The 22,264-nt window shown below is 36.7% G+C and overlaps 2 protein-coding genes across 3 annotated transcripts; both read right to left on the bottom strand.

The window, feature by feature from the left end:
- Positions 1-1,396: 1,396 nt before the first annotated feature.
- On the bottom strand, positions 1,397-17,671 carry LOC138827819 (olfactory receptor 2B11-like). Its single transcript, XM_070023432.1, has 4 exons — positions 17,597-17,671; positions 16,906-16,982; positions 5,653-5,803; positions 1,397-2,355 (listed from the first exon to the last, which is right to left on the bottom strand). The coding sequence occupies exon 4, from the start codon at positions 2,333-2,335 to the stop codon at positions 1,397-1,399; it is 939 nt and encodes a 312-aa protein (XP_069879533.1). The 5' UTR covers positions 2,336-2,355; positions 5,653-5,803; positions 16,906-16,982; positions 17,597-17,671.
- LOC138827818 (olfactory receptor 2B11-like) lies at positions 16,775-22,233 on the bottom strand. Of its 2 annotated transcripts, none has more exons than XM_070023431.1 (3): positions 22,149-22,233; positions 19,602-19,756; positions 16,775-17,764 (listed from the first exon to the last, which is right to left on the bottom strand). In XM_070023431.1, exon 3 carries the CDS (start codon positions 17,743-17,745, stop codon positions 16,807-16,809), a length of 939 nt encoding a protein of 312 aa, XP_069879532.1. In that variant the 5' UTR covers positions 17,746-17,764; positions 19,602-19,756; positions 22,149-22,233; the 3' UTR covers positions 16,775-16,806. The 2 variants fall into 2 exon arrangements, with proteins under 2 accessions (XP_069879532.1, XP_069879531.1); XM_070023430.1 differs by having other exon boundaries at positions 21,988-22,182.
- Positions 22,234-22,264: the final 31 nt, after the last annotated feature.

Below are 22,264 nucleotides of genomic sequence, written 5' to 3'. Positions count from 1 at the left end.
TTATTTCTATATTTTTTATTTTATTGTAAAGGTGGTGAGCAGGGGGGTTACAGTTACATAAGTAAGGCAATAAGTACATTTGTTTGTAATCATTGTTACTCCATCCCTCCTTTCCCTTTCTTATTCCTCCATCCCCTGCCCAAGTTGTAATGTTCCTACCCAACAGTGTCAAGTGAGTATCAAGGTTGCTGTTGTTCATCTGTTGTTTACTGTTTCTCTGATTCCCTTTCCCTACCACATATTGCATTGTCTATTATGCAAAACACAAGGTACAAAAAACCAAGAGAAATGAAGAAAGAATAAAAAACAATAGATACAAAAGAATGAACTACATACAAGGTTCAAGGAGAACCTCTTGTTTCCATATTTTCAGTTTTCAATGATCACACCAGAGGATATTCTAAAAATTTCAAATGACCATTGTTTTCCTTAAGAGTATTCATTTTTCTTATGTAATAACACACAATGCAATATTAGTTTTATATTAAAAACCCCAAATGTGTTGTTTTCACACACTGCTGCTAATTTTAGTATAATGTTTTATTAGTGGTGTTAGTTCCACAATAAAGATATAGACATTACATCATTAATGATACAGATTTTAAGTATCATTTGTATTCACATTTTGTGTCAGTGAAAAGATTGTCATTTTTTATATAACCATATTATGTATTTCACAAATGCACGTTTTTTTCTTTCCCATGATGATTATTGAAGTTTGAAAAGACGTTTTAATCCAGCCCATGTACAAAAATGCTTCCAGGTTTTGGTTAATTATCAGTATTGCTTCTTTCATTTATCCAGAAAGCTCATAGTATCTACACTCTCTTTCTCTCTGCTGTTCATTTCAATATTTAAACATAAATTCTCTAGTTTAAAATACATTACTTTTCATGTATAGTTAAAGAAGATTTAAAATTACCCTTTGAAAGAGCAATAGTATCTACATAAACTGAGGTTGATAAACTCATGATTTTTCTACAACACAGAGTGTTTCACCCTGAATGCAATAAAGCCACGCTCCCCACCTAGACATGGATAAATGATGCATAATATGTCTAAGGTGACACTGATAACGAATCCATTGATGCTATTTGCTGTCATGCTATATTACAATGATTAGCTTGAAATATTGAGTTAATATAATTTATCTTTTACTTAACACATTTACTATTACTATTTCAATTAGAATTAAAAAATTAGTAAAATTTGATTACTAATGTGAGTGTAGACTATTTGAGTATAATCTTTGCCTTATATAAGAAGAAAAATTATAAGAAGAAACATAAGATTGTACAAGAAGAACATATAATACCAGTTTATACGATAAGACAATCACTAGTTACTAGGAAGCCTATGTTACTACTAAAATAAATAACTTGATAGATATCAAGCATTATTTAGAACTGAAGATGCTCCTCAACAGGTTGACTAATGCTCCCTTGACATCCTTATTCCTCAGGGTATAGATGAAGGGGTTGAGGGTAGGAGTCACCACTCCATAGAAGAGAGCCATGAACTTGGGCTGGTCCCTTGTGATGGAGGAGGGGGGCTGCAGGTACATAGTAATTCCTGGGCCATAAAATAAGAAAACTACAATGAGATGGGAGGAACATGTCCCAAAGGCCTTTTTCCTTCCTTCAGAAGATTTTATTTTCAATATAGCATGTCCAATACATGTGTAGGAAGCCAGAACTAAGCACAGAGGAACAGCTAATATAAAAATGCATATGACAGAGAGTGCGAGCTCATTGGCTTCCTTTTCACCACAGGCAGTCTTGATCAGAACTGGAATCTCACATAACAAGTGATCCAGTTGATTGACGCCGCACAATGGCAGTTGTAGTGTAACAGTAGCTTCTGACACAGCATAAGTAATGCCACACAGCCACACAGTGCACACTAACAGGATGCAGAGGCGCTGGTTCATGATGAGGGTGTAGTGCAGAGGTCTGCAGATGGCCACGTAGCGATCAAAGGACATAAGAGCCAGGAGTAGACATTCTGTGGCCCCCATGAAATGAAAAATATAAAGCTGAACCGCACACCCCATGTAGCTGATGGTCTTCTCAGAGCTCCCCAGGTTGAACAGCATCTGAGGGACGATGCTGGTGGTGTAACACATGTCCAAAAAGGAGAGGTTGGTGAGGAAGAAATACATGGGGCTGTGGAGCCGGGGGTCTAACCTGGTCACCAGGATGATGGCGATGTTTCCCATCATGGCCATGGGGTATGTGATCAGAAGAACAATGAATAGAGGAAGCTCCAGCCAAGGCTGGTCAGCAAATCCTAGTAGAATGAACTGTTGTGGGTGACTCTCATTGATCACTGTCATTTCTCTTCAATTAGTTTCACCTGTAGAAAAAGGATGGAGTTATGGTAATATTATAAAATATAATTGTGCATCGGCCATGTATAGAAGATGAGGTGCAGTCAAGTACCTCATATTATAACATGCCTATAATACAGTGTTATAGGAGGCTGAGATCTGATGATTGTGGTTTAAAACTAGCCCTGGCAGGAAAGTCTATGGGACTCTAATCTCCAATTAATCAGCAAAAAGCCCAAAGTGTAGCTGTGGCTCAAGTGGTAGAGTGCTAGACTTGGGCCAACAAACTAAGAGACAACACTCAGGCCTAGAGTTCAATCCTTAGTTTACACACAAAAGATGAGATGCAAGAGCTTACTAGTATATATGATATATACTAATTATATGTATATTATATATACAATGTATATATGTAATATATACATATATATGTATATAATATATACATATAAATGTATATAATATATTATATATTATAATAGATTACTGAATTTCCCTTGAAATCCCATTACAAGTTAAAACCAGTTACCTGATTTTAAAAGTATTTTGAAGCTTACTTTTGGATTCAGTATAACAATAATGAAGATTTTAATTTAAATCATTCTTTTAGTGGTGAGATATGATCCATGAAACCAACAATTTTCTGTTAAATGGTTAATGTTCAAATAGAAAGATGAAGAGTGAAGCCACATGGCAAAATTCTGAATTAATTTACTAATCAGTTAATGGAGAAGAGTGTCAGATTGCATTCATATAGGTACAAGGCAGTTTTGGTATGCTTTATTTTCATTAAATCCTCAAAGCTACCCTGTGGTTTCTCTAAATGGTACTCACCTAAGATAGGAATGTATGAAGATTTGAATGTTATTCCAGGAGTGTTCATCAATGATAAGAAAATAATAATAATTTTAACCAATCCTTAATTGGCCATTTGTACCCATGGGCATTAAGTCATTGAGAATACATACCAGACCCTATAATAAAGGACAACGTATTTCCCATACCTATCTGATCATACCTATAATCTTCTAATAATTTAGGATTAAGTATCAAAAAGTAACCAATGTCTTAAATGAATTAAGGAGACAGTGACAGTTTAATTTCAAAATCTGAAGATTCCACTGAAGGTATGGTATGCCAGTGATGTTTTCTGAAGCAGTGTGCACTGATACTATTCAAGATATTATTATCCACAGCATAAATTCAGTCTATGTTCTGTTCATGGTGACTGTTCTAAGTTGCAGATAGAATAAATATACTAAGAATTGAATTGTTGGGCTGGGAAGTTGGCTCAGTGGTAGAGCGCTTGCCTTGCATGCCTGAGGCCCTGGGTTCAATTCCTCAGCACCACATAAGCAAAAAGAAAAAAGCCGGAAGTGGTGCTGTGGCTCAAGTGGTAGAGCACTAGCCTTGAGCTGAAGGGCTGAGGGACAGTGCTCAGGCCCAGAGTTCAGGCCCCACAACCGGACCAAAAAAAAAAAGAAAAAAAAAGAAAAAGGATCTCGCCGGGCGCTGGTGGCTCACGCCTATAATCCTAGCTACTCAGGAGGCTGAGATCTGAGGATCACGGTTCAAAGCCAGCCCGGGCAGGAGAGACCGTGAGACTCCTATAAAAAAAAAAAAAAAGAATTGAATTGTTAAAAGTAATATTTTAAAAATGACATCACCTACATTATTAAATTATTAAACTCAAGATGATTATTGTTTCTTTATGTAGGATTATCATCTTCATATCATCTTCATATTTTATTTATTTTATATGATAATAAATATCATATATTATATAATGGCCCACTGGTTAGTTCTTTTGGGGGGGAGCACTGGGGTTTAAACTCAGTTTTGTGTTTGCTAGACAAGCACTGTATTACTTGTGGCATGTTTCTGCCCCTTTTTGCTCTAGCCCCTTTTGACTAGTGTCTCACTTTTTGTGTGGGCCATCTTGGACTACAAGTCTCCCATTTATGTTTCTGGTATAGCTGGGTTGACATGTGCATACCACCAGACCATCTTTTTATGTTGAAATGGCATCTTACAAAAACATTATCCCCATTCATATTTTCATTCTGGTGTATGTTAGTCATGTTTTAATTTTTATCATCTATTTAACTCATTTATAACACTTTTTAGTTTTATAGAGAGTAAATATCACAAGAAAAATAACATACTTTTATCTGACATGAAAAACTCTACTTGAAACATATGCCAGACTTCACACACACACACACACACACACACACACACACACACACACACACACACACACACACACACACACACACACACACATTTGTCAGTCATGGGGCCTGAACTCTGAGCCTGGGCTCTGTCCCTCAGCTCTTCAGCTCAAGGCTAGCGCTCTATCACTTGAGCCACAGTGCCACTTTCAGCTTTTTCTGCTTATGTGGTGCTGAGGAATCGAACCCAGGGCCTCATGCATGCAAAGCAAGCACTCTACCACCAAGCCACCTTCCCAGCCCTGTTTTTGATTTTTCAAAATGTTTCAGTTTTAAATTGTTATTATAAAGGTGATATACAGGAGGTCTATAGTTACGTAAGCCAGGGAAACACATTAAATTTTGACCACATATTAAAAATGATTTATAAGCCAGGTGACACTGGCCTTATATGTGTAATATTAGTTACTCAGGAAGCTGAGGTTCACAGTGTGAAGCCAGGCAGGAAGAAAAGTCTATGAGAGTCTATCTCTAATTGTCCAGCAGCATGTCAAACTGAAGGTATGGTTTACCTGGTAGAACACCATTCAAAAGCAAAGAGTAGAAAGTGGCGCTGTGGCTCAAGTGGTAGAGTGCTAGCCTTGAACTGAAGAGCTGAGGGTCAGCACCTAGACTCAGAGTTCAAGCCCCACGACCAAAAAAGAAAAGAGTAGGAGAATTAAGCCCTCAATTCAACCCCTAGAACTGGGAAAACATGATTTGTATTATAGTGAAATGATTGAATGATGCATTGTTTCTTCATATATTTATAACTTAATATGTCTTAAATTCTCTTTACTGAAATTTAAATCTTTTAGTTTGAAGTAATAGACTGGAAGATAAAGTAAGTATTAGGAGATCTAGTTTGTCCTAGAGCCACTAAATTAGGTATCCCCCAAAGGATGGGAAAGGTTTTATGGGCTGGGAGTTCTCTGATAGTAGAGCACTTATCTAGGATGCAAGAGGTATTGTGTTGCAAACCCAGAACAAAAAAAAGTGTTTCATAAATAAAATGTTTTAGGCCTTTTCTATGTGTCTTGGTATCATTGTCTACATATATTCCAGCATTCTCTGAGAATGCATGGTCCATCAAAACAAGTTTACACTTACCTTACTTAAAAATCCTTCAATAAAAATGGAATTGTGAAGGAATAAACTTGAAAATTTCAAAACTTGCATAGAGTAATGGAGAAGCTGTAGTCCAATGGTGCATATTTAAACATGACCTTGAGAACTTGTAATGTTCAGAAGATATAGAGTACTGAAAGAAAAAAGTCTATGTTACAAAAGCAATACCAAGTATGTCTTATGGGCATTCTATTTGTATGCTTTTCTTGTAATCTCTTGGGCCATGTTTTCACAGAAGCCATTCACGAATCCTTCTCCCAGCTGAGTCATCAGAGAAATTTCCTTGAACAGTAGTCTCTATGGAAATGCTTCTTATGTACAATTAATTATCTGGTGAAGTGTGTTTTAGAGTAAGTCCCTGTTAACTGTGATCTAAATATTTAATTTGCAAATGTACTAGATTTTACCTTTGAATCATAAAATAATGAACAATAAACCATAGCAATAAATAATTAAAATACAGAAAATCAGAGCTAGTTTATTAAATGATTTTCTGGAATTTAAATGTCTATTTGCATATATTAGTTACATTAGAAGAGTTCATCACAATATTTCCATACATATATATAAAGTACTTTCACCATATTCATGTTCCTTAACCCTCTGTGTACACCCTCCCAAATCCTGCTGGTAGACTTCAAACATAGCTTGTTTTTATATTATTTTCATTCTTTCTTTGGTTTGGTTCACAGATTTTTAAAAATATTTTTAATTTACCAATTAATTAATTATTGTTACTGTAAAGGTGATATACAGAGGGGTTACAGATATACGCTAGGTGTTGATTACATTTTTTTTTTTCTTAGTTGAGGGGCTTGAACTCTGGGCTTGGGTGCTGTTCCTCAGCTCTTCACCTCAAGGCTAGTGCTCTAACACTGAAGCCACAGCTCCACTTGCTGCTTTCTGGTAGTTTTTTGGAGATAAGAGTTTCACAGACTTTCCTGCCCGGGCTGGCTTTGAACCATGATCCTCAGATCTCAGCCTCCTGAGTAGCTAGGCTTACAGACCTGATCCACCAGTGCCCAGCTCAACTCAGGGGTGGCTTTAGCTGTATTTCCTTTTTCCTTTTTCTTTTTTTGTCAGTCATGTGGCTTGAACTCTGGGTCTGGGCACTGTCCCTTAGCTCTTCAGCTCAAGGCTTGCACTCTATCACTTGAACCACAGCATTATTTCCTACATTTTTTTTTTTTTTGGGAACACTGCCTCCCCTTCCTTCACTTTCTCCTAGTTTTTCCCTCCAGTCTCCCCTTACAAGTTGAATAGTTCATTTTCAAATAGTGCCTAGTGAGTATCACTGCTACATTTGTTTATCCTATGACCCACTCTTTCTGTGTTACTCTTATCTTCCCAAAGATAGATAAACTAACAAAGAAGACTGAAGGTAAAGAAAACAAAACAACAACAAAGAGAAAAACACTTCTTGTTTCTATTTCTTGGAATTCATTTTGATAAATATTATTTTAAATGATCATATGCACATAGCTATTGAGCCTTTATGATCCTCTCTTAAGATTATCTTCCTTTGGTAATATTTTCATTAGCATCAATTAGTTGTACAAGGGACTTTCATTTTGACACACCCATACATACATATAATGTACCTTGATCAGACTCACCACCATTCTCCCTCTTCCCTTTCCAAACCAATCTTTCAAGTTTTAGTTTCCTATTTTCACAGATGTCTATAAAGTATTTTGGTTATAGTCAACCTCCTTCACCCTCCCTATTCACTTTGCCCTTCCTACTAATACCCACACCAAGCAGGATGTTTCACATTCCTATCATTCATTTTTAAAGGGTATAATTCTTTTTTAGTGTATATTAATTATACAAAGGAGTTACATTATGGTATTTCACAATGCATTTATTATGTTTTAATCAGATTAGCTGCATTGATTGTTCTCTTTATCCCCTCTGCCTCCTCATTATTCAACAGCTTTCAGTGAGTGTCTCTGTGTCATCTTCCTACATAGATGAAATGGATTTCAACATTATTCACCTTCCACCTGTCTTTCCCTCTCCCATTTCTCATTCATCCCCCAAACAGTCAATTACAGTCATGGAGTAGATGTGTGGTGGATACCTTTTCATAAATAATCTTCCCCATAGCCAACAACTGAGCAAACAATTCTCCAAAGAAGAAAAAAAATGGCTGATAAATACATGAAAAATATATCTTTGGCCATATATACAAATCAAAACGGTACTGAGATTTCATCACACTTTAGAAAGAGTGGTGATTAACAAGAACACAAATAAATGCTGGCAAGGATGTGAAGACAAAGAAACCCCTTATACATTGTTGGTAGGAATGTGAACTAGTGCCACCATGGTGGAAGGCTGTATGGAGATTCCTCAAAAAATGAAAAACGAAACTATCCTATGAGCCAGTGATATCATTCTATTTATTTATTTACTTATTTTATTGTGAAAATACCGTACAGAGGGGTTACAATTACATGGGCAAGGTAATGAGTACATTTCTTATCAAGGATTGTTGCCTCCTCCTTTGCTTCCCATCTTCCCTGTCCCTCACCCCCCAGTGATATCACTCTTAAGAATTTATTAAAAAAATTGCAGGTCAGGATAAAATAAAGGCATCTACCAACTCATGTTCGTTGCAGAACTAATCACAATAGCCCAGTCATGGAAACAACTCAGATTTCCTTATAATCAATGAATGGATCAAGAGTGATTTAGTACTTATTAGCATACCTTAATTGTAAAAAGTTTCATTGTAATATTTCCATAGATACATCAAATATGCTTTAAACAAGTTCTACCCTTCTATTATATTCCATTACCCTCCTTCCTACCTCCATTTTAAAATAGAATTTAATGTCTTAATATATATGATATTTACATGTATTATAGAAAGATTATATATTTATTATAATCTATTTATTATAGTATATATTAAGAGTAACAACAGACAGAAAAATAGATCAAATGAGAAATACACACAGAGAATAATAGAATCCAGACAAAAATGCAAAAGTACTGAACTTGGGGTTTATAAAGAAAACATTGAACTCTAACATATTGTGCACAGTAAAATGGTAAAGGAGAGAATCTGTATGGAAATACAAGACAGGCCCCAGGTCAGATAAAATGATATTAAGCAAAATGAATCCCAAGATAGGGATACAAGGGTTTTTTCCTTTCTTGCTATTGTTTCTAACATATTTATAAAGGTACCATGTGATTTTTTTTGTTGTTGCTTTGTATGTCCCTCCCCCATGGTATAACCCCTGTTTTCTCTGTATTTGATGTTGGTATAATTTGGGGAGGGGAAGGGAAAAAAAATCAAAATGTTTAAATAGGGATACAGGTGGACCCATTGCAACAATGAAATGTAGAAGACACTATGTTGAAAAATGAACTTTACTATTTAGGTGGGGGGGGGAGGGGCTGGTGTTGGTGTAGTTGAGGAGGTGGGAGGGATGGGATGGTAGGGGAAAAGCAAAGGAGGAGACAACAATGCTTGACAAAAAAAAATGTACTCATTATCTTGCTCATGTAACTGTAACCCCTCTGTACAGTATTTTCACAACAGAAAACTTAATAAAAAATAAGAAAGCATCTAGAAGATCCATAAGTGTACATCATCAAACACTCACGAAAAATATCCAAGGTGGGAGATCAACATACCACATGACACACAGATGCAAGTGAAGTCCAGCTTCCTTTAAAAAGTATATAGATCCAAACCCCAAAGGGTTCCCCACTCTACTACTTACCTTAAGGTTTTGCTTAAGAGTCATCAGAAGCTACTGGGGTGTAAAGAGGAATGCTAACTGAAGTTAAGCTGACATGTGCAAGTCTAAAATTACTAAAAAATGAGCCACTGAGCTGTGAGGACTCGTACTGGTGGCAGAGCTGAAACTATAACATGAATTGTACTTTCAAAAGTGTTAAGTCCAAGAATTGTGAAGCACAAAGATTGCATACAATCGCTTGGTTGGCCCAGTTACTGCATGCTTCATTGTCTCCACTGCCTTGTGTACTTGTGGAGAAACAGAGATTAAGGGGCCACAGCCACTGCTTGGGAATTTAGTGCCCAGGAGAAACCAATATAGACAGAGACATTCAACCTGGGACATTTTTTTTTGTCTTGGACCAGGCACTGATGGAAGGCAGCCTCTACATTCCCTGTACCGGTAGGTCTGCTTCCAGGTCAATGTTGTCCTGAATTCCACATACCACAGAAACCAGGCCATGGTGCAGCCCCTTTATAAACCTCAGGATTAAAGACCTACTATCTTTAGGACACAGAGGAAAAAATATTGATTGCTGTGTTTTTGTTTTTTACATGTTTAAAGTGATGGTTGTAGTTAGATGACTGCTTTTCTCCTTTCCCTTTTATTTTTATTTGTTTTTGATTCCTTTGTCTTTTTCTCATTTTACACTGCTCCCACAATGATTCTAGCTTTCCCTGTTTCTCTATTCCAGTCTTTTTCTTCTCTTTCCTATTTTGCATTTTCTCTTCTTGATCCCTCTTTATTTTGTAGTACTTAATTATAAAAATCTCTAGATGTACTAATTTTCAAACTCCAGTGTAATGAGCAATTGAATGGGTTATTTTATGACACTTTCGAGGACAGTGTCCACTTGTTACCAAACTGTTCTTATTTGTGAACTAATTAAACATAAGAATACTTTCCATAAAGAACTGTTTCCCAAGGAATATTCTTTTAAGTCACCTGGGAGAATAAATGAGTTGTCCATGTTAAAAAACAATGCCCAAGGTATGCGCTGGTGGCTCCTGCCTGTAATTCTAGCTACTCAGGAGGCTGAGATCTGAGGATCACAGTTCAAAGCCACCTGGGCTAGAAAGTCTGTGAGACTCTTATCTCCAATAAACCACTTAGAAAAACTGGAAGTGGCACTGTGGCTGAAGTACTAGATGAATGTGGCTCAAGTGCTAGTCTTGAGCTGAAGAGCTGAGGGACAGCACCCAGGCCCAGAGTTCAAGCCCCACAAGTGAAAAAACAACCAAACAAAAAACACACAAAAAATGCTCAAGAGGAATCAGGCACAGTATATACATAACACAGCCACAAAACTGTTTACATATTTTTCTGGATTGCCTAATTCATTATTTTGTCCTTTTGACATTGATATCAATAGAGAAGGCTAGGAACTTTGATGGAAATTCTCAAATATTGAACGATTTGCTACAAGCATGAAAAGCACTACTGAATTTCTTTTACCAGTTTATCTTTGTCAAGATAAGGTAAGCAATTAGATGTCTGTGAGAGTTATGCATTCTGAGGGAAGGCTGGAATGTGTAGATCATGTTATACATTATGCATATGAAAGGTGAGGAATATTTCTGGAAGCCTTTTCAAAGTTTGGAAATATCTAATAGCTCTCAAAACTAATAGACTTGTTTTAGTAGTTGATCCTTCTCAGCATCTTATTTAGACCTACCCTAAAAACATTTAAATTTCAGTAAGCACAGTATCTTGAGAAATGAATACCGGGATGAAGTAGAAATCTCTTACATAATCAAATGACAGAATATAGTAGGTTTTATGAAACTTAGTTCAACACTCACAGTATAAGCAAACCCCACATTGCCTAATTTTTTCTATCAAAAGATTTTCACAAGAGGAGGACACTATTGTGTTCAAGGTAACTCATCTGGAAACAAAGAATGTTGGTAGAGAAAATGCAACTTGCTTTTGGCTTTGAACAAGTCTTTGGAATTTAATTGGGAATTTGGCATATTTTTCTCTTGATAGTAGTTGCTTGTAGGGTCAAAACTTGAGTTTCAGTTGTTTATCTATCATTAGGAGACAATGATAATGCTGTCAAATCCCACTCAATAAAATTCCTACAAGACAGATAAATGGTAACATTGAAAGAGGCTCCAAGTCTCATTCTAGTATTTAAGTCAGAAACAGAGTATAAACACATAATTCTTAAGTGTGGAGGGAAGTATATCTCCTCAACTGGTAATTTAGGAAACTGGTGGTAAAATTAAGCTGGGTGTGGTAACGCATCCCTGTAGTTTCTGTACTGGCTAATGACAGATGACCAGAGTATCACTTGAGCTGCTGAATTCAATACCAACATGGTCAACACAGTGAGACCCTGTCTCATTAACCTGTTCAATTCAGAGTAGTTAAGATAGATCATTTAACACCAAAGTTGTCTTAATTTCCATGACAAAGTGTGGGTGACTGTGCCTTTCTTAGGGATTCCAGAGTTTTTGCTCTTTCTATTCATCCTACCTCAAAAACTTAACTCTTTTTACCTTTGCAGCACTGTCTAGCAGCAGCATTTCAGAGGAGCCACGTGATTCAATGCCCCGTGACACAGCTGTGCTAACAGGCACCTGGAGATAGAAACCCAGAAACTTCATTTTAACAATTTCTGCTGATGTTTTGCATGGGTGACAAAGTTTGAAAATGAGAGCACATCCATATCTCTTTTGTGTGTGATCCCTTTGTGTTTGGTCTACATTATATTAAGGACTCCTTTCTGGTCAGTGTTCTAGTACAATATAAAAAAATTGAGATTCAGATTGTTTAGTTCACTGGTGGCTGGGAATTCCCTTTAATTTATGGTGTCAGGAGAAAAGGAGTCAACTGGTTCCATACCCTTCATATCATTTGTCACTGAATTTATTGTGCCTTATCTCTGTTTTTGCATATCAAAGCTTAGTAGTGTTTTAGCCTATTGTGACTTTTTCCTCATCATATTCTAAGATAATGATACTAGTGAATGACAGCCACCCCAGAGTTCACTCTACCAGGTTTTGCTGACCGTCCATGGTTGGAGCTTCCTGTATTCATTGTTATTCTGATCACATACCCCATGGCCTTGCTGGGAAACATTGCCATCATCCTGGTATCCAGGTTAGATCCCCATCTCCACAGCCCCATATATTTCTTCCTCACCAACCTCTCCTTTTTGGTCATGTGCATCGTCACCAGCATCATCCCTCTGATGCTTTTCTGCTTAGGAAGCTCAACAAAGACAATCAGCTACACTGCATGTGTGGTTCAGCTTTATTTCTACAGCACAATGTGTGTGTGTGTGTGTGGGGTGTTCGGAAAGCCTGCTCTTGGCCATGATGTCTTTTGATTTCTATATGGACATCTGCAGACCCTCTTCATGAGCCAGTGCACCCACCTTCTCTTAGTGTTGATCGTGTTGTTGGGTGGAATGGCTTATTCCTTCTTAGAAGTCATAATGACCTTCAAGTTGCACGTGTGTGTTCATAATCAACTGGATCACTTCTATGTGAAAATTTGTAGACATCAATTTTATTAGTTACCAGTTAGACCAAGTTGATATGGTAACTTCAACAATGCATGCTTGTCTTGTAAATCTTTTTCATTTTAATCCAGCAATTTTTAACATTTTGCCTTTATGTTTGTGTTGATTTAGTGATCATTTATCAATATACTGTTTGATCTCTTTTTGTTGGATTTTCAGTAGATTCTTCTGCAATTGATTTTTATCTTAATTCTATTATGACCTGATAAACTACCAGATTATTTCCATTTTCTTACAATGTTAAAGACCTGCTTGTGACTTAAAATGTGTTCTATTTTGGGGAAAACTTCATGAGCTTCTGAGAATATTTGCATGTTGCAGCCATTCATTGGAGCATTCTTTGACCTTCACATAACTGTATATTTATCTTCCTAAAATAAAATAATGCATTTGGTGATGACACTTCTATACACATATATAATATACTTCAATCTTATTTACGCCCAACCTTCCTTGTCACGTTATCCCCTACTGGTTTCATCTCCCAGTGGTCTCCCTTGAATCTTTATAAGTTTTTCTGCCTGCATATTTGTTTGTCTTTAGGCCTATATTCCACATGTGTGAGCAAACATAAAATAGATCTCTTATTTTGCTCAACAAGATGACCTCCACTTCTGTCCATTTTTGTACAAATGGCAAAATTTCATTAATTTTTAGGAGAAATACTCCATTGTCCATACACAATTTATCCATTCATCCATTGTTGGACATCTAGGCTTATTCCACATAATACAATTCCAAGAACCGAGAGTATAAATATCCAAGTACTACACACACGTTTGTTCAGCACCTTTCACAAGTCAAGTTTCTTATTAAGATTTTATTTTTCTTTGGCATTTGAAGTCCCTTTTCAACTGTAAAGTTGAAAGACTCACTTGACACTATGCCACAGTATAATTTGTTTTTACTCTTCATTTTCTTTTCTTCTGAGTGTATTTTCATGTAACTTGTGTTTGAGTGTAGTTATCATGTCTTTTGTTTGTTTTGCTATTGATGTTCCTTATACCTTTTAAATTTTCCTTAATGTCTTTTTTAACATGGGACTGCTTTATTTTTTAAAAATATATTCATCTGTTTGTTAAACCTTTTAAAATCACTTATCTATATTCTTTTGAAGTTCACTGAGTTTTTCTACAACAGATGTATTAAATTCAAGAGATCACCCATAATAGTTGCTACCTAATCAGCTTTTGGTATTTTATTGGGTTAGGTTAGGTTATGTTTTCCCAAAAAAGCATGCTGTTTTGTCCAGTGTGCCATTTCCTGCATAGTGAAGGATTAGTGAAGGATTAGGTGTTTATTCCAATCTCTGTAGTTTGACTTTGTTTTCTGGGCATTTTTCTAGCCAAACTGTTTTCTCTGAGCCTACAGTCACTGTCATTATCTCAAGCATACATGGCATATTTCAGTTTTGCTGTCTGTCCATCATATCTTGTCTGCATTCCAGCACTAGAGGACAATCCAAAGTCAGATTTGTCCTATGTTTGAAGTTGATGTGTTGTTTAGCAACCAGCTACAGCTCAAGTCTTCAAGTTTATGCCTGACATATTGGCTGTTTCAGAGTCTCCATCCTTAGGCACTGGTTTGTCATTCTTTTTGCTCTTATGAAGATAGTTTTTTAATTTTTATTTATTTTTATTGTGAAAATACTGTACAGAGGGGTTACAATTGCATGGGCAAGATAATGAGTACATTTCTTATCAAGCATTATAGCCTCCTCCTTTGTTTCCCCTTCCCAACCCTTCCCATCCTTCCCCCCTGCTCCCCCACCAATGAAGATAGTTTTATACACAAAGTTGTTTAAAACGTTATGTCTTTATGGCTATAATGACTGCAGCATCTTAGTCATCATCTTTTCACCTTTTCTTGATTGGAGGATTCAATTCATTTATATTCAAGGGAGCTACTGATTGGCAAAGACTTCCTACTACCATTCTGTTCATCATTTTCTGGTTGTTTTGTCAAGACTTTGCTCCAAGAACAATTTAAGAGAACAGTTTTAAAATCTACAACCAATTTTAATAGGCATGTTATTAATACAATTATTGTCAGGTTTGCCTCCAAAGTCTAGGATTACTGCATTTATGTATATGTGAGATTAAGACAAAGACCATCTTAACTAGTGAAAATAAAGGTATTACATAACATCATGGAATCTGTAGTTTTGAGTTGAGACAGATTTGTGGTTTTAGATTGAAGCTAGATCCTCAAACTCATGATTTCCCCTAAACCTCTGTGCTTGGATTTTAGGAGATAATTTTTGTTATGTATATATGTATGTACATATGTATGCATGCAGGCATGTTCATGTTTGTTAAAATTATGAACATTTTATGACAATCAGCAACAACCAGAAATCATTCCATTGTTAAGTTACTTAGAATTTTTCCAACCTAAATATAAACATACCCATTGCTTTCCAGAACAAACCATTGAGTGAGTGGATCAGGTTGCTGTTAATTTATTTTTATTTTTATTTCTATATTTTTTTTATTTTATTGAAAAGGTGATGAGGAGGGGGTTAGAGTTACATTGGCAATAAGTACATTTGTTTGTAATCATTGTTACTCCATCCCTCCTTTCCCTTTCCTATTCCTCCATCCCCTGCCCAAGTTGCAATGTTCCTACCCAACAGTGTCAAGTGAGTATCAAGGTTGCTGTTGTTCATCTGTTGTTTACTGTTTCTCTGATTCCCTTTCCCTACCACATATTGCATTGTCTATTATGCAAAACACAAGGTACAAAATAAGAGAAATGAAGAAAGAATAAAAAACAATAGAGAAAAAAGAATGAACTACATCCAGGGTCTAATGAGAACCTCTTGTTTCCATATTTTCAGTTTTCAATGATCACACCAGAGGATATTCTAAAAATATCAAATGACCATTGTTTTCCTTAAGAGTAATTATTTTTCTTATATAATAACATAAAATGCAATCTTAGGTGAATATAAAAACCCTAAATGCATTGCTTTCACACATTGCATCTAATTTTAGTATAATGGTTTAAGTTAGTGGTAATAGTTCCACATTAAAGATATGGACATTACATCGTTAATGATACAGATTTTAAGTATTATTTGTTTTCACACTTTGTATCAGTGAAAAGATTGTCATATTTGTTTATATAACCAGATTATGTGTCATTTCACAAATGCACCTTATTTCTTTGACATGATGATTATTGAAGTTCGAAAAGACATTCTAATCCAGTCCAAGTACAAACATGCTTCCAGGTTTTGATTAATTATCAGTATTATTCTTTCATTGATCCAGAAAACTCATGATATTTAGAAGGATAATTAAGATATATCTATACTCTTTCTCTCTGCTGTTCATTTCAATATTTAAACATATATTCTCTAGTTTAAAGCATTACTTTTCACGTATTGTTAAACAAGATTTAAAATTACCCCTTGAAAGAGCAATAGTATCTACATAAACTGAGGTTGATAAACTCATGATGTTTCTACAACAGTGTTTCACCCTGAATGCAGTGAAGCCACACTCCCCACCTAGATATGTCTAAGGTGACACTGATAACGAATCCATTGATGCTATTTGCTGTCATGCTATATTGCAATGATTAGCTTGAAATATTGAATTAATATTATAATTTTTACTTAACACATTTACTGTTATTATTTCAATTAGAATTAAAAATTAGTAAAATTTGATTACTAATATGAGTGCAGGCTATTTGAGTATAATCTTTGCCTTATATAAGAAGAAAATATGAGGAAATATAAGCATTGTACAAGAAGAACAAATAACACCAGTTTAGATGATAATACAAGATTTACTAGGAAGCCCATATTCCTACTAAAATAACGATAGATATCAAGCATTACTTAGAACTGAAGATGCTCCTCACCAGGTTGACTAATGCTCCCTTCACATCCTTATTCCTCAGGGTATAGATGAAGGGGTTGAGGGTAGGACTCACCACTCCATAGAAGAGAGCCATGAACTTGGGCTGGTCCCTTGAGATGGAGGAGGGGGGCTGCAGGTACATAGTAATTCCTGGGCCGAAAAATAAGAAAACTACAATGAGATGGGAGGAACATGTCCCAAAGGCCTTTTTCCTTCCTTCAGAAGATTTTATTTTCAATATAGCATGTCCAATACATGTGTAGGAAGCCAGAACTAAGCACAGAGGAATAGCTAATATAAAAATGCATATGACAGAGAGCGCGAGCTCATTGGCTTCCTTTTCACCACAGGCAGTCTTGATCAGAACTGGAATCTCACATAACAAGTGATCCAGTTGATTGATGCCACACAATGGCAGTTGTAGTGTAACTGTGGCCTCTGACACAGCATAGATAATGCCACACAGCCACACGATGCACACTAACAGGATGCAGAGGCGCTGGTTCATGATGAGGGTATAGTGCAGAGGTCTGCAGATTGCCACGTAGCGATCAAAGGACATAAGACCCAGGAGCAGACATTCTGTGGCCCCCATTGTGCTGAAGAAATAAAGCTGAACCGCACACCCCATGTAGCTGATGGTCTTCTCAGAGCTCCCCAGGTTGAACAGCATCTGAGGGACGATGCTGGTGGTGTAACACATGTCCAAAAAGGAGAGGTTGGTGAGGAAGAAATACATGGGGCTGTGGAGCCGGGGGTCTAACCTGGTCACCAGGATGATGGCGATGTTTCCCATCATGGCCATGGGGTATGTGATCAGAAGAACAATGAATAGAGGAAGCTCCAGCCAAGGCTGGTCAGCAAATCCTAGTAGAATGAACTGTTGTGGGTGACTCTCATTGATCACTGTCATTCTTTCCAATTAGTTTCACCTATAGAAAAAGGATGGAGTTATGACAAAATGATAAATTATTATTTCCCATTGACCATGTATAGAAGATGAGGAGCTGTCAGGCACTTATGGCACCTTCTCTTATTACTGTTTACTCAGGAGGCTGGGATCTGAGGATTGTGGTTTAAAACCAGCCCAGGCAGGAAAGTCTTGGGACACTTACCTCCAATTAATGAGCTAAAGCCAGAAATGTAGCTCAAGTGGTAGAATGCTAGACTTGAGCCAAAATGCGAAGAGGGAGCACACTCAGGCTCTGAGTTCCAGGCCCAGTATACACACAGAAAGATAAAGGTATTTGTGCTCCAGTGATGTTTTCTGAAACAGTGTGGGCTGATACTATTCAAGGTATTATTATAACATCACATAAGTTTAGTCTAACTTCTCATGGTGACTATTCTAAGTTGCAGATAGAATATGCTAAGAATTGAATTGTTAAAAGTAATATTTAAAAAATTGCCATCATCTACATTATTAAATTATCATATTCAAGAAACATTGTTTCTTCATGTAGTATTATTATACTCATATTTTATTATTTTGTTTATTTAATTTGATAATAAAAACTATATTATATATTGGTCCACTCTTTAGTGGGTGGCAATGGGGTTTAAACTCACAGTTTCATGTTTGCTAAGCAAGCACTGTAATACTTGAGGCGTGTTTCTAGCTCTTTTTGCTCTTGTTTTTTTTTAAATTTTATTTTCTTGTAAAGATGCTGCACAGAGAGGTTACAGTTACCTCAGTAAGGTCATTTCTTGTTGGGCATTGTTACGCCCTCCTTTGTTTTTCTCCAACTATCCCTTCCCTCCCCTATGCTCTTGATGTTTTTGAATAGTGTCTCACTTTTTGTGAGACTCTACAATTCTCCTGTTTATGTTTTTGCTACAGCTGGTTGACAGATACATACCACCTTTTATGTTAAAATGACATCTTACAAAAACTACTTAACTCACATTTATAACACTTTTTAGCTTTCTAGAGTAAAATATCACAAGAAAAAAAGATATTTTTATCTGACCTGAAAAACTCTGCTTGAACCATACGCCAAAGTTCACCCATTAATATTTTTTTTATTTTTGATATTTTGATTTTACTTTTTTTGTTTTTAATTGTTATTATAAAGGCAACATACAGAAGGGTTACAGTTACTTGTCAGGTAATGAGTCACCCACTAAATTGTGACCTATTAAAAATGATTTGTAAGCCAGGTTGTAGTGGCCTCATATGCATAATCTTAACTATTCAGGAGGCTGAGTATCTCAGTGTGAAGCCAGGCAGGTAGAAAAGTCTATGAGAGTCTATTTCTAATTGTCCAGCAGCATGTTAAACTAGAGGTATGGTTCAACTGGTAAAAGGCCACAACCAAGGAGCAACAGTATTAAGTCCTCATTTCAATCACCTAAAACTGGGAAAAAATTATTTGGGCTATGGCCACATGATTGAATGATGCATTCTTTCTTCACATATTTGGTAATTTAAATTTGTTAACTTGCTGAAATTTGGTAATTTACTGAAATTTAAATATTTTAGTACTGTTTGAAGTAATAGATCGAAGATAAGTACTAAGAGATCTAGATGGTCCTAGAGCCACTAAATTAGGTATCCCCCAAAGGATGGGAAAGGTTTTATGGGCTGGGAGTTCTCTGATAGTAGAGCACTTATCTAGGATGCAAGAGGCATTGTGTTACAAACCTAGAAAAAAAGTGTTTCTTAAATAAAATGTTTTAGGCCTTTTCTATGTGTCTTGGTATCATTGTCTACATATATTCCAGCATTCCCTGAGAATGCATGGCCCATCCAAACCAGTCTACACTTACCTTACTTAGATAAAAATCCTGCAATAAAAATGGAATTGTGAAGGAATAAACTTGAAAATTTCAAAACTTGCAGAGAACAATGGAGAAGCTGTAGTCCAATGGTGCATATTTAAGCATGACCTTCAGAACTTGTAATGTTCAGAAGATACACGGTACTGAAAGAAGAAAAAAGTCTATGTTACAAAAGCAATATCAAGTATGTCTTATGGGCATTCTATTTGTATGCTTTTCCTATAATCTCGTGGGCCATATTTTCGCAGAAGTCATTCATGAGTCCTTCTCCCAACTGAGTCACCAGAGAAAGTTCCTTGGAACAGTCTCTATGGAAATGCTTCTTATGTCCAATTAGTTATCTGGTGAAGCAAGTTTAACAACAAACCCTTGTTAAATGTGATCTAAACAAACACATTTGATTTCCAAATGTACTAGATTTTACTTTTGAATCATTAAATAAATCATCCATAAGTAAATAAATACAGAAAAGCCAGATAAATAAAGAGCAGAACTAGTTTAATAAATGATTTTCTGGAATTTAAATGAGTCTATTTACATATATTAGTTACACTAGAGGAGTTCATTGCAACATTTCCATGTGTGTACATAAAGTACTTCCACCATGTTCATGTTCCCTAACCCTCTGTGTACACTCCTCCACTTCCTGCTGGTAGACCTTCAGGCATAACTTGTTTTTATTTCATTCTTTCATTGGTTTGTGTCACAGATTTTTTTCACACTTCTAATTAACCAATTATTTATTGTTACTGTAAAGGTGATATACAGAGGAGTTATAGTTATATGTTAGATATTGATTACATGTCTTTTTTTTTTTTTATTGGTCATGAGGTCTGAACTCTGGGCCTGGGTGCTGTCCCTCAGCTCTTCAGCTCAAGGCTAGCACTCTACCACTAGAGCCACTTCTGGCTTTTCTGCTTATGTGGTGTTGAGGAATTGAACCCAGGGCCTCATGCATGCAAGGCAAGCACTCTACCACTGAGCCACCTTCCCAGCCCTGATTACATTTCTTTTTGAAGTGTTACCCTTTCCCTCATTTTCTCCCAGTTTTTCCCTCCTGTCTCCCTTCAAGTTGAATAGGTCATTTCCAACATGGTATCTAGTATCACTGCTGCATTTGTTCACCCTATGACCCACCCTTTCTGTGCCACCCTTACCTTCCCAAAGACAGATAAAGGTAAAGAAAACAAAAACAACAACAAAGGAAAAAAAACACCTCTTGTTTCTATTTCTTGGAGTTCATTTTGATAAATATTTTATTTTAAATGATTATATGCATATAGCTATTGAGACTTTGAGATCCTCTCTTAAGATTATCCTCCTTTGGTAACATTTTCTTTTCTTTTTTTGGGGGGGGGTCCGGTTGTGGGGCCTGAACTCTGGGCCTGGGCACTGTCCTTCAGCTCTTCACCTCAGGGTTAGCGCTCTACCACTTGAGCCACAGTGCCACTTCCAGCTTTTTTTTTCCTTTTTGCTTATGTGGTGCTGAGGAATCGAACCCAGGGCCTCGTGCATGCAAGGCAAGCACTCTACCACTAAGCCTCCTTCCCAGCCCCAAAGAAAGAGGAAAGGAAAAAGGTAGAGCTTGGCACTGGTGGCTCACACGTATAATCCTATTTACTCAGGAGGCTAAAATATGAGTATGGTGGCTGAAAGCAAAGTCTGTGAGAATCATCTCCAATTAATCACCAGAAAAAACAGAAGTGGTACTATGGCTTAAAGGCTAGCTCTTTGCTAGCCTTAGCAAAGAGCTCAGGGACAGCACCCAGGCCCACAACCTATAACAGAGAGAACAGACACACACATGAACAACAGATACACACACACACACACACACACACAAGAAAAGGCAAATGAAAAGGAAAAGACAAGTATTAGAGGAGCTGAGATTATGCTTATTTGCAGAAGATATACTTAAAGGATCCCAAAGGTCTAAATAAACACTTGCAACCTACGAACAACACCTTTCCTATATACTAACAATAGATTTACTGAGAAAGAAATTGGGGACAACAATCCCATTCATCATAGTCTCAAAAGATAAACAATGAAGGAGGTGAAAGATGTCTACAATGAGATACTAAAAGTAATGGAGGGAGAGGCTAGAAGATAGAGAAGCCAGGCTTAGTGAGCCACACCTTTAATCCTACATACTCAAAGGGCAAAAATCGCAAAGATTATGGTTAGAAGCCAGCCAAGACCAAAGGTTCAAAGACCATCTCAATCAAAAAACAAAACATCAAACTCATCATTCCAGCTACACAGGAAGTATAAATAGGAAGACTGTGATGCAGTCTGGCTGGGTAAAAAGTGAGACCTTATTCAGAAAATAATAAAAGCAAACAAGGCTGGGGTCATGCCTCAAGTGGTATACCAGGAGTAAGATCCTGTGGAAGACTGGGTTCTACCATCCAATGGAGGATTCGTTTAGCTTCTGCAGACATTTGCTGATCACGTTCTCTACTCAGCCTCCTGTGTGTTTCCACGTTGTATGGCATTTTCAACCATCCGTGCTGCGAAAGGGACCTGATTTACCTTGGGTAGACTCAGTAACGTGGCTGGCTGGGAAGGCCACAAGCTTCCAGTGCTGAATTTACATCAGCATCACACTTACCCCGCCCCACCTCTTCTATGACATCACAGTGACCACT

Source organism: Dipodomys merriami, unplaced genomic scaffold, assembly GCF_024711535.1.
Source record: "Dipodomys merriami isolate MVZ:Mamm:240054 unplaced genomic scaffold, mDipMer1.0.p SCAF_16, whole genome shotgun sequence".
NCBI lineage: Eukaryota > Metazoa > Chordata > Mammalia > Rodentia > Heteromyidae > Dipodomys > Dipodomys merriami.
This window is presented reverse-complemented; position numbering and strand designations above follow the sequence as displayed.

Excerpts from the sequence above, each read along its gene's own strand:
- LOC138827818 (XM_070023431.1), bottom strand. The coding sequence starts at position 17,745 with ATGACAGTGATCAATGAGAGTCACCCACAACAGTTCATTCTACTAGGA.
- LOC138827819 (XM_070023432.1), bottom strand. The coding sequence starts at position 2,335 with ATGACAGTGATCAATGAGAGTCACCCACAACAGTTCATTCTACTAGGA.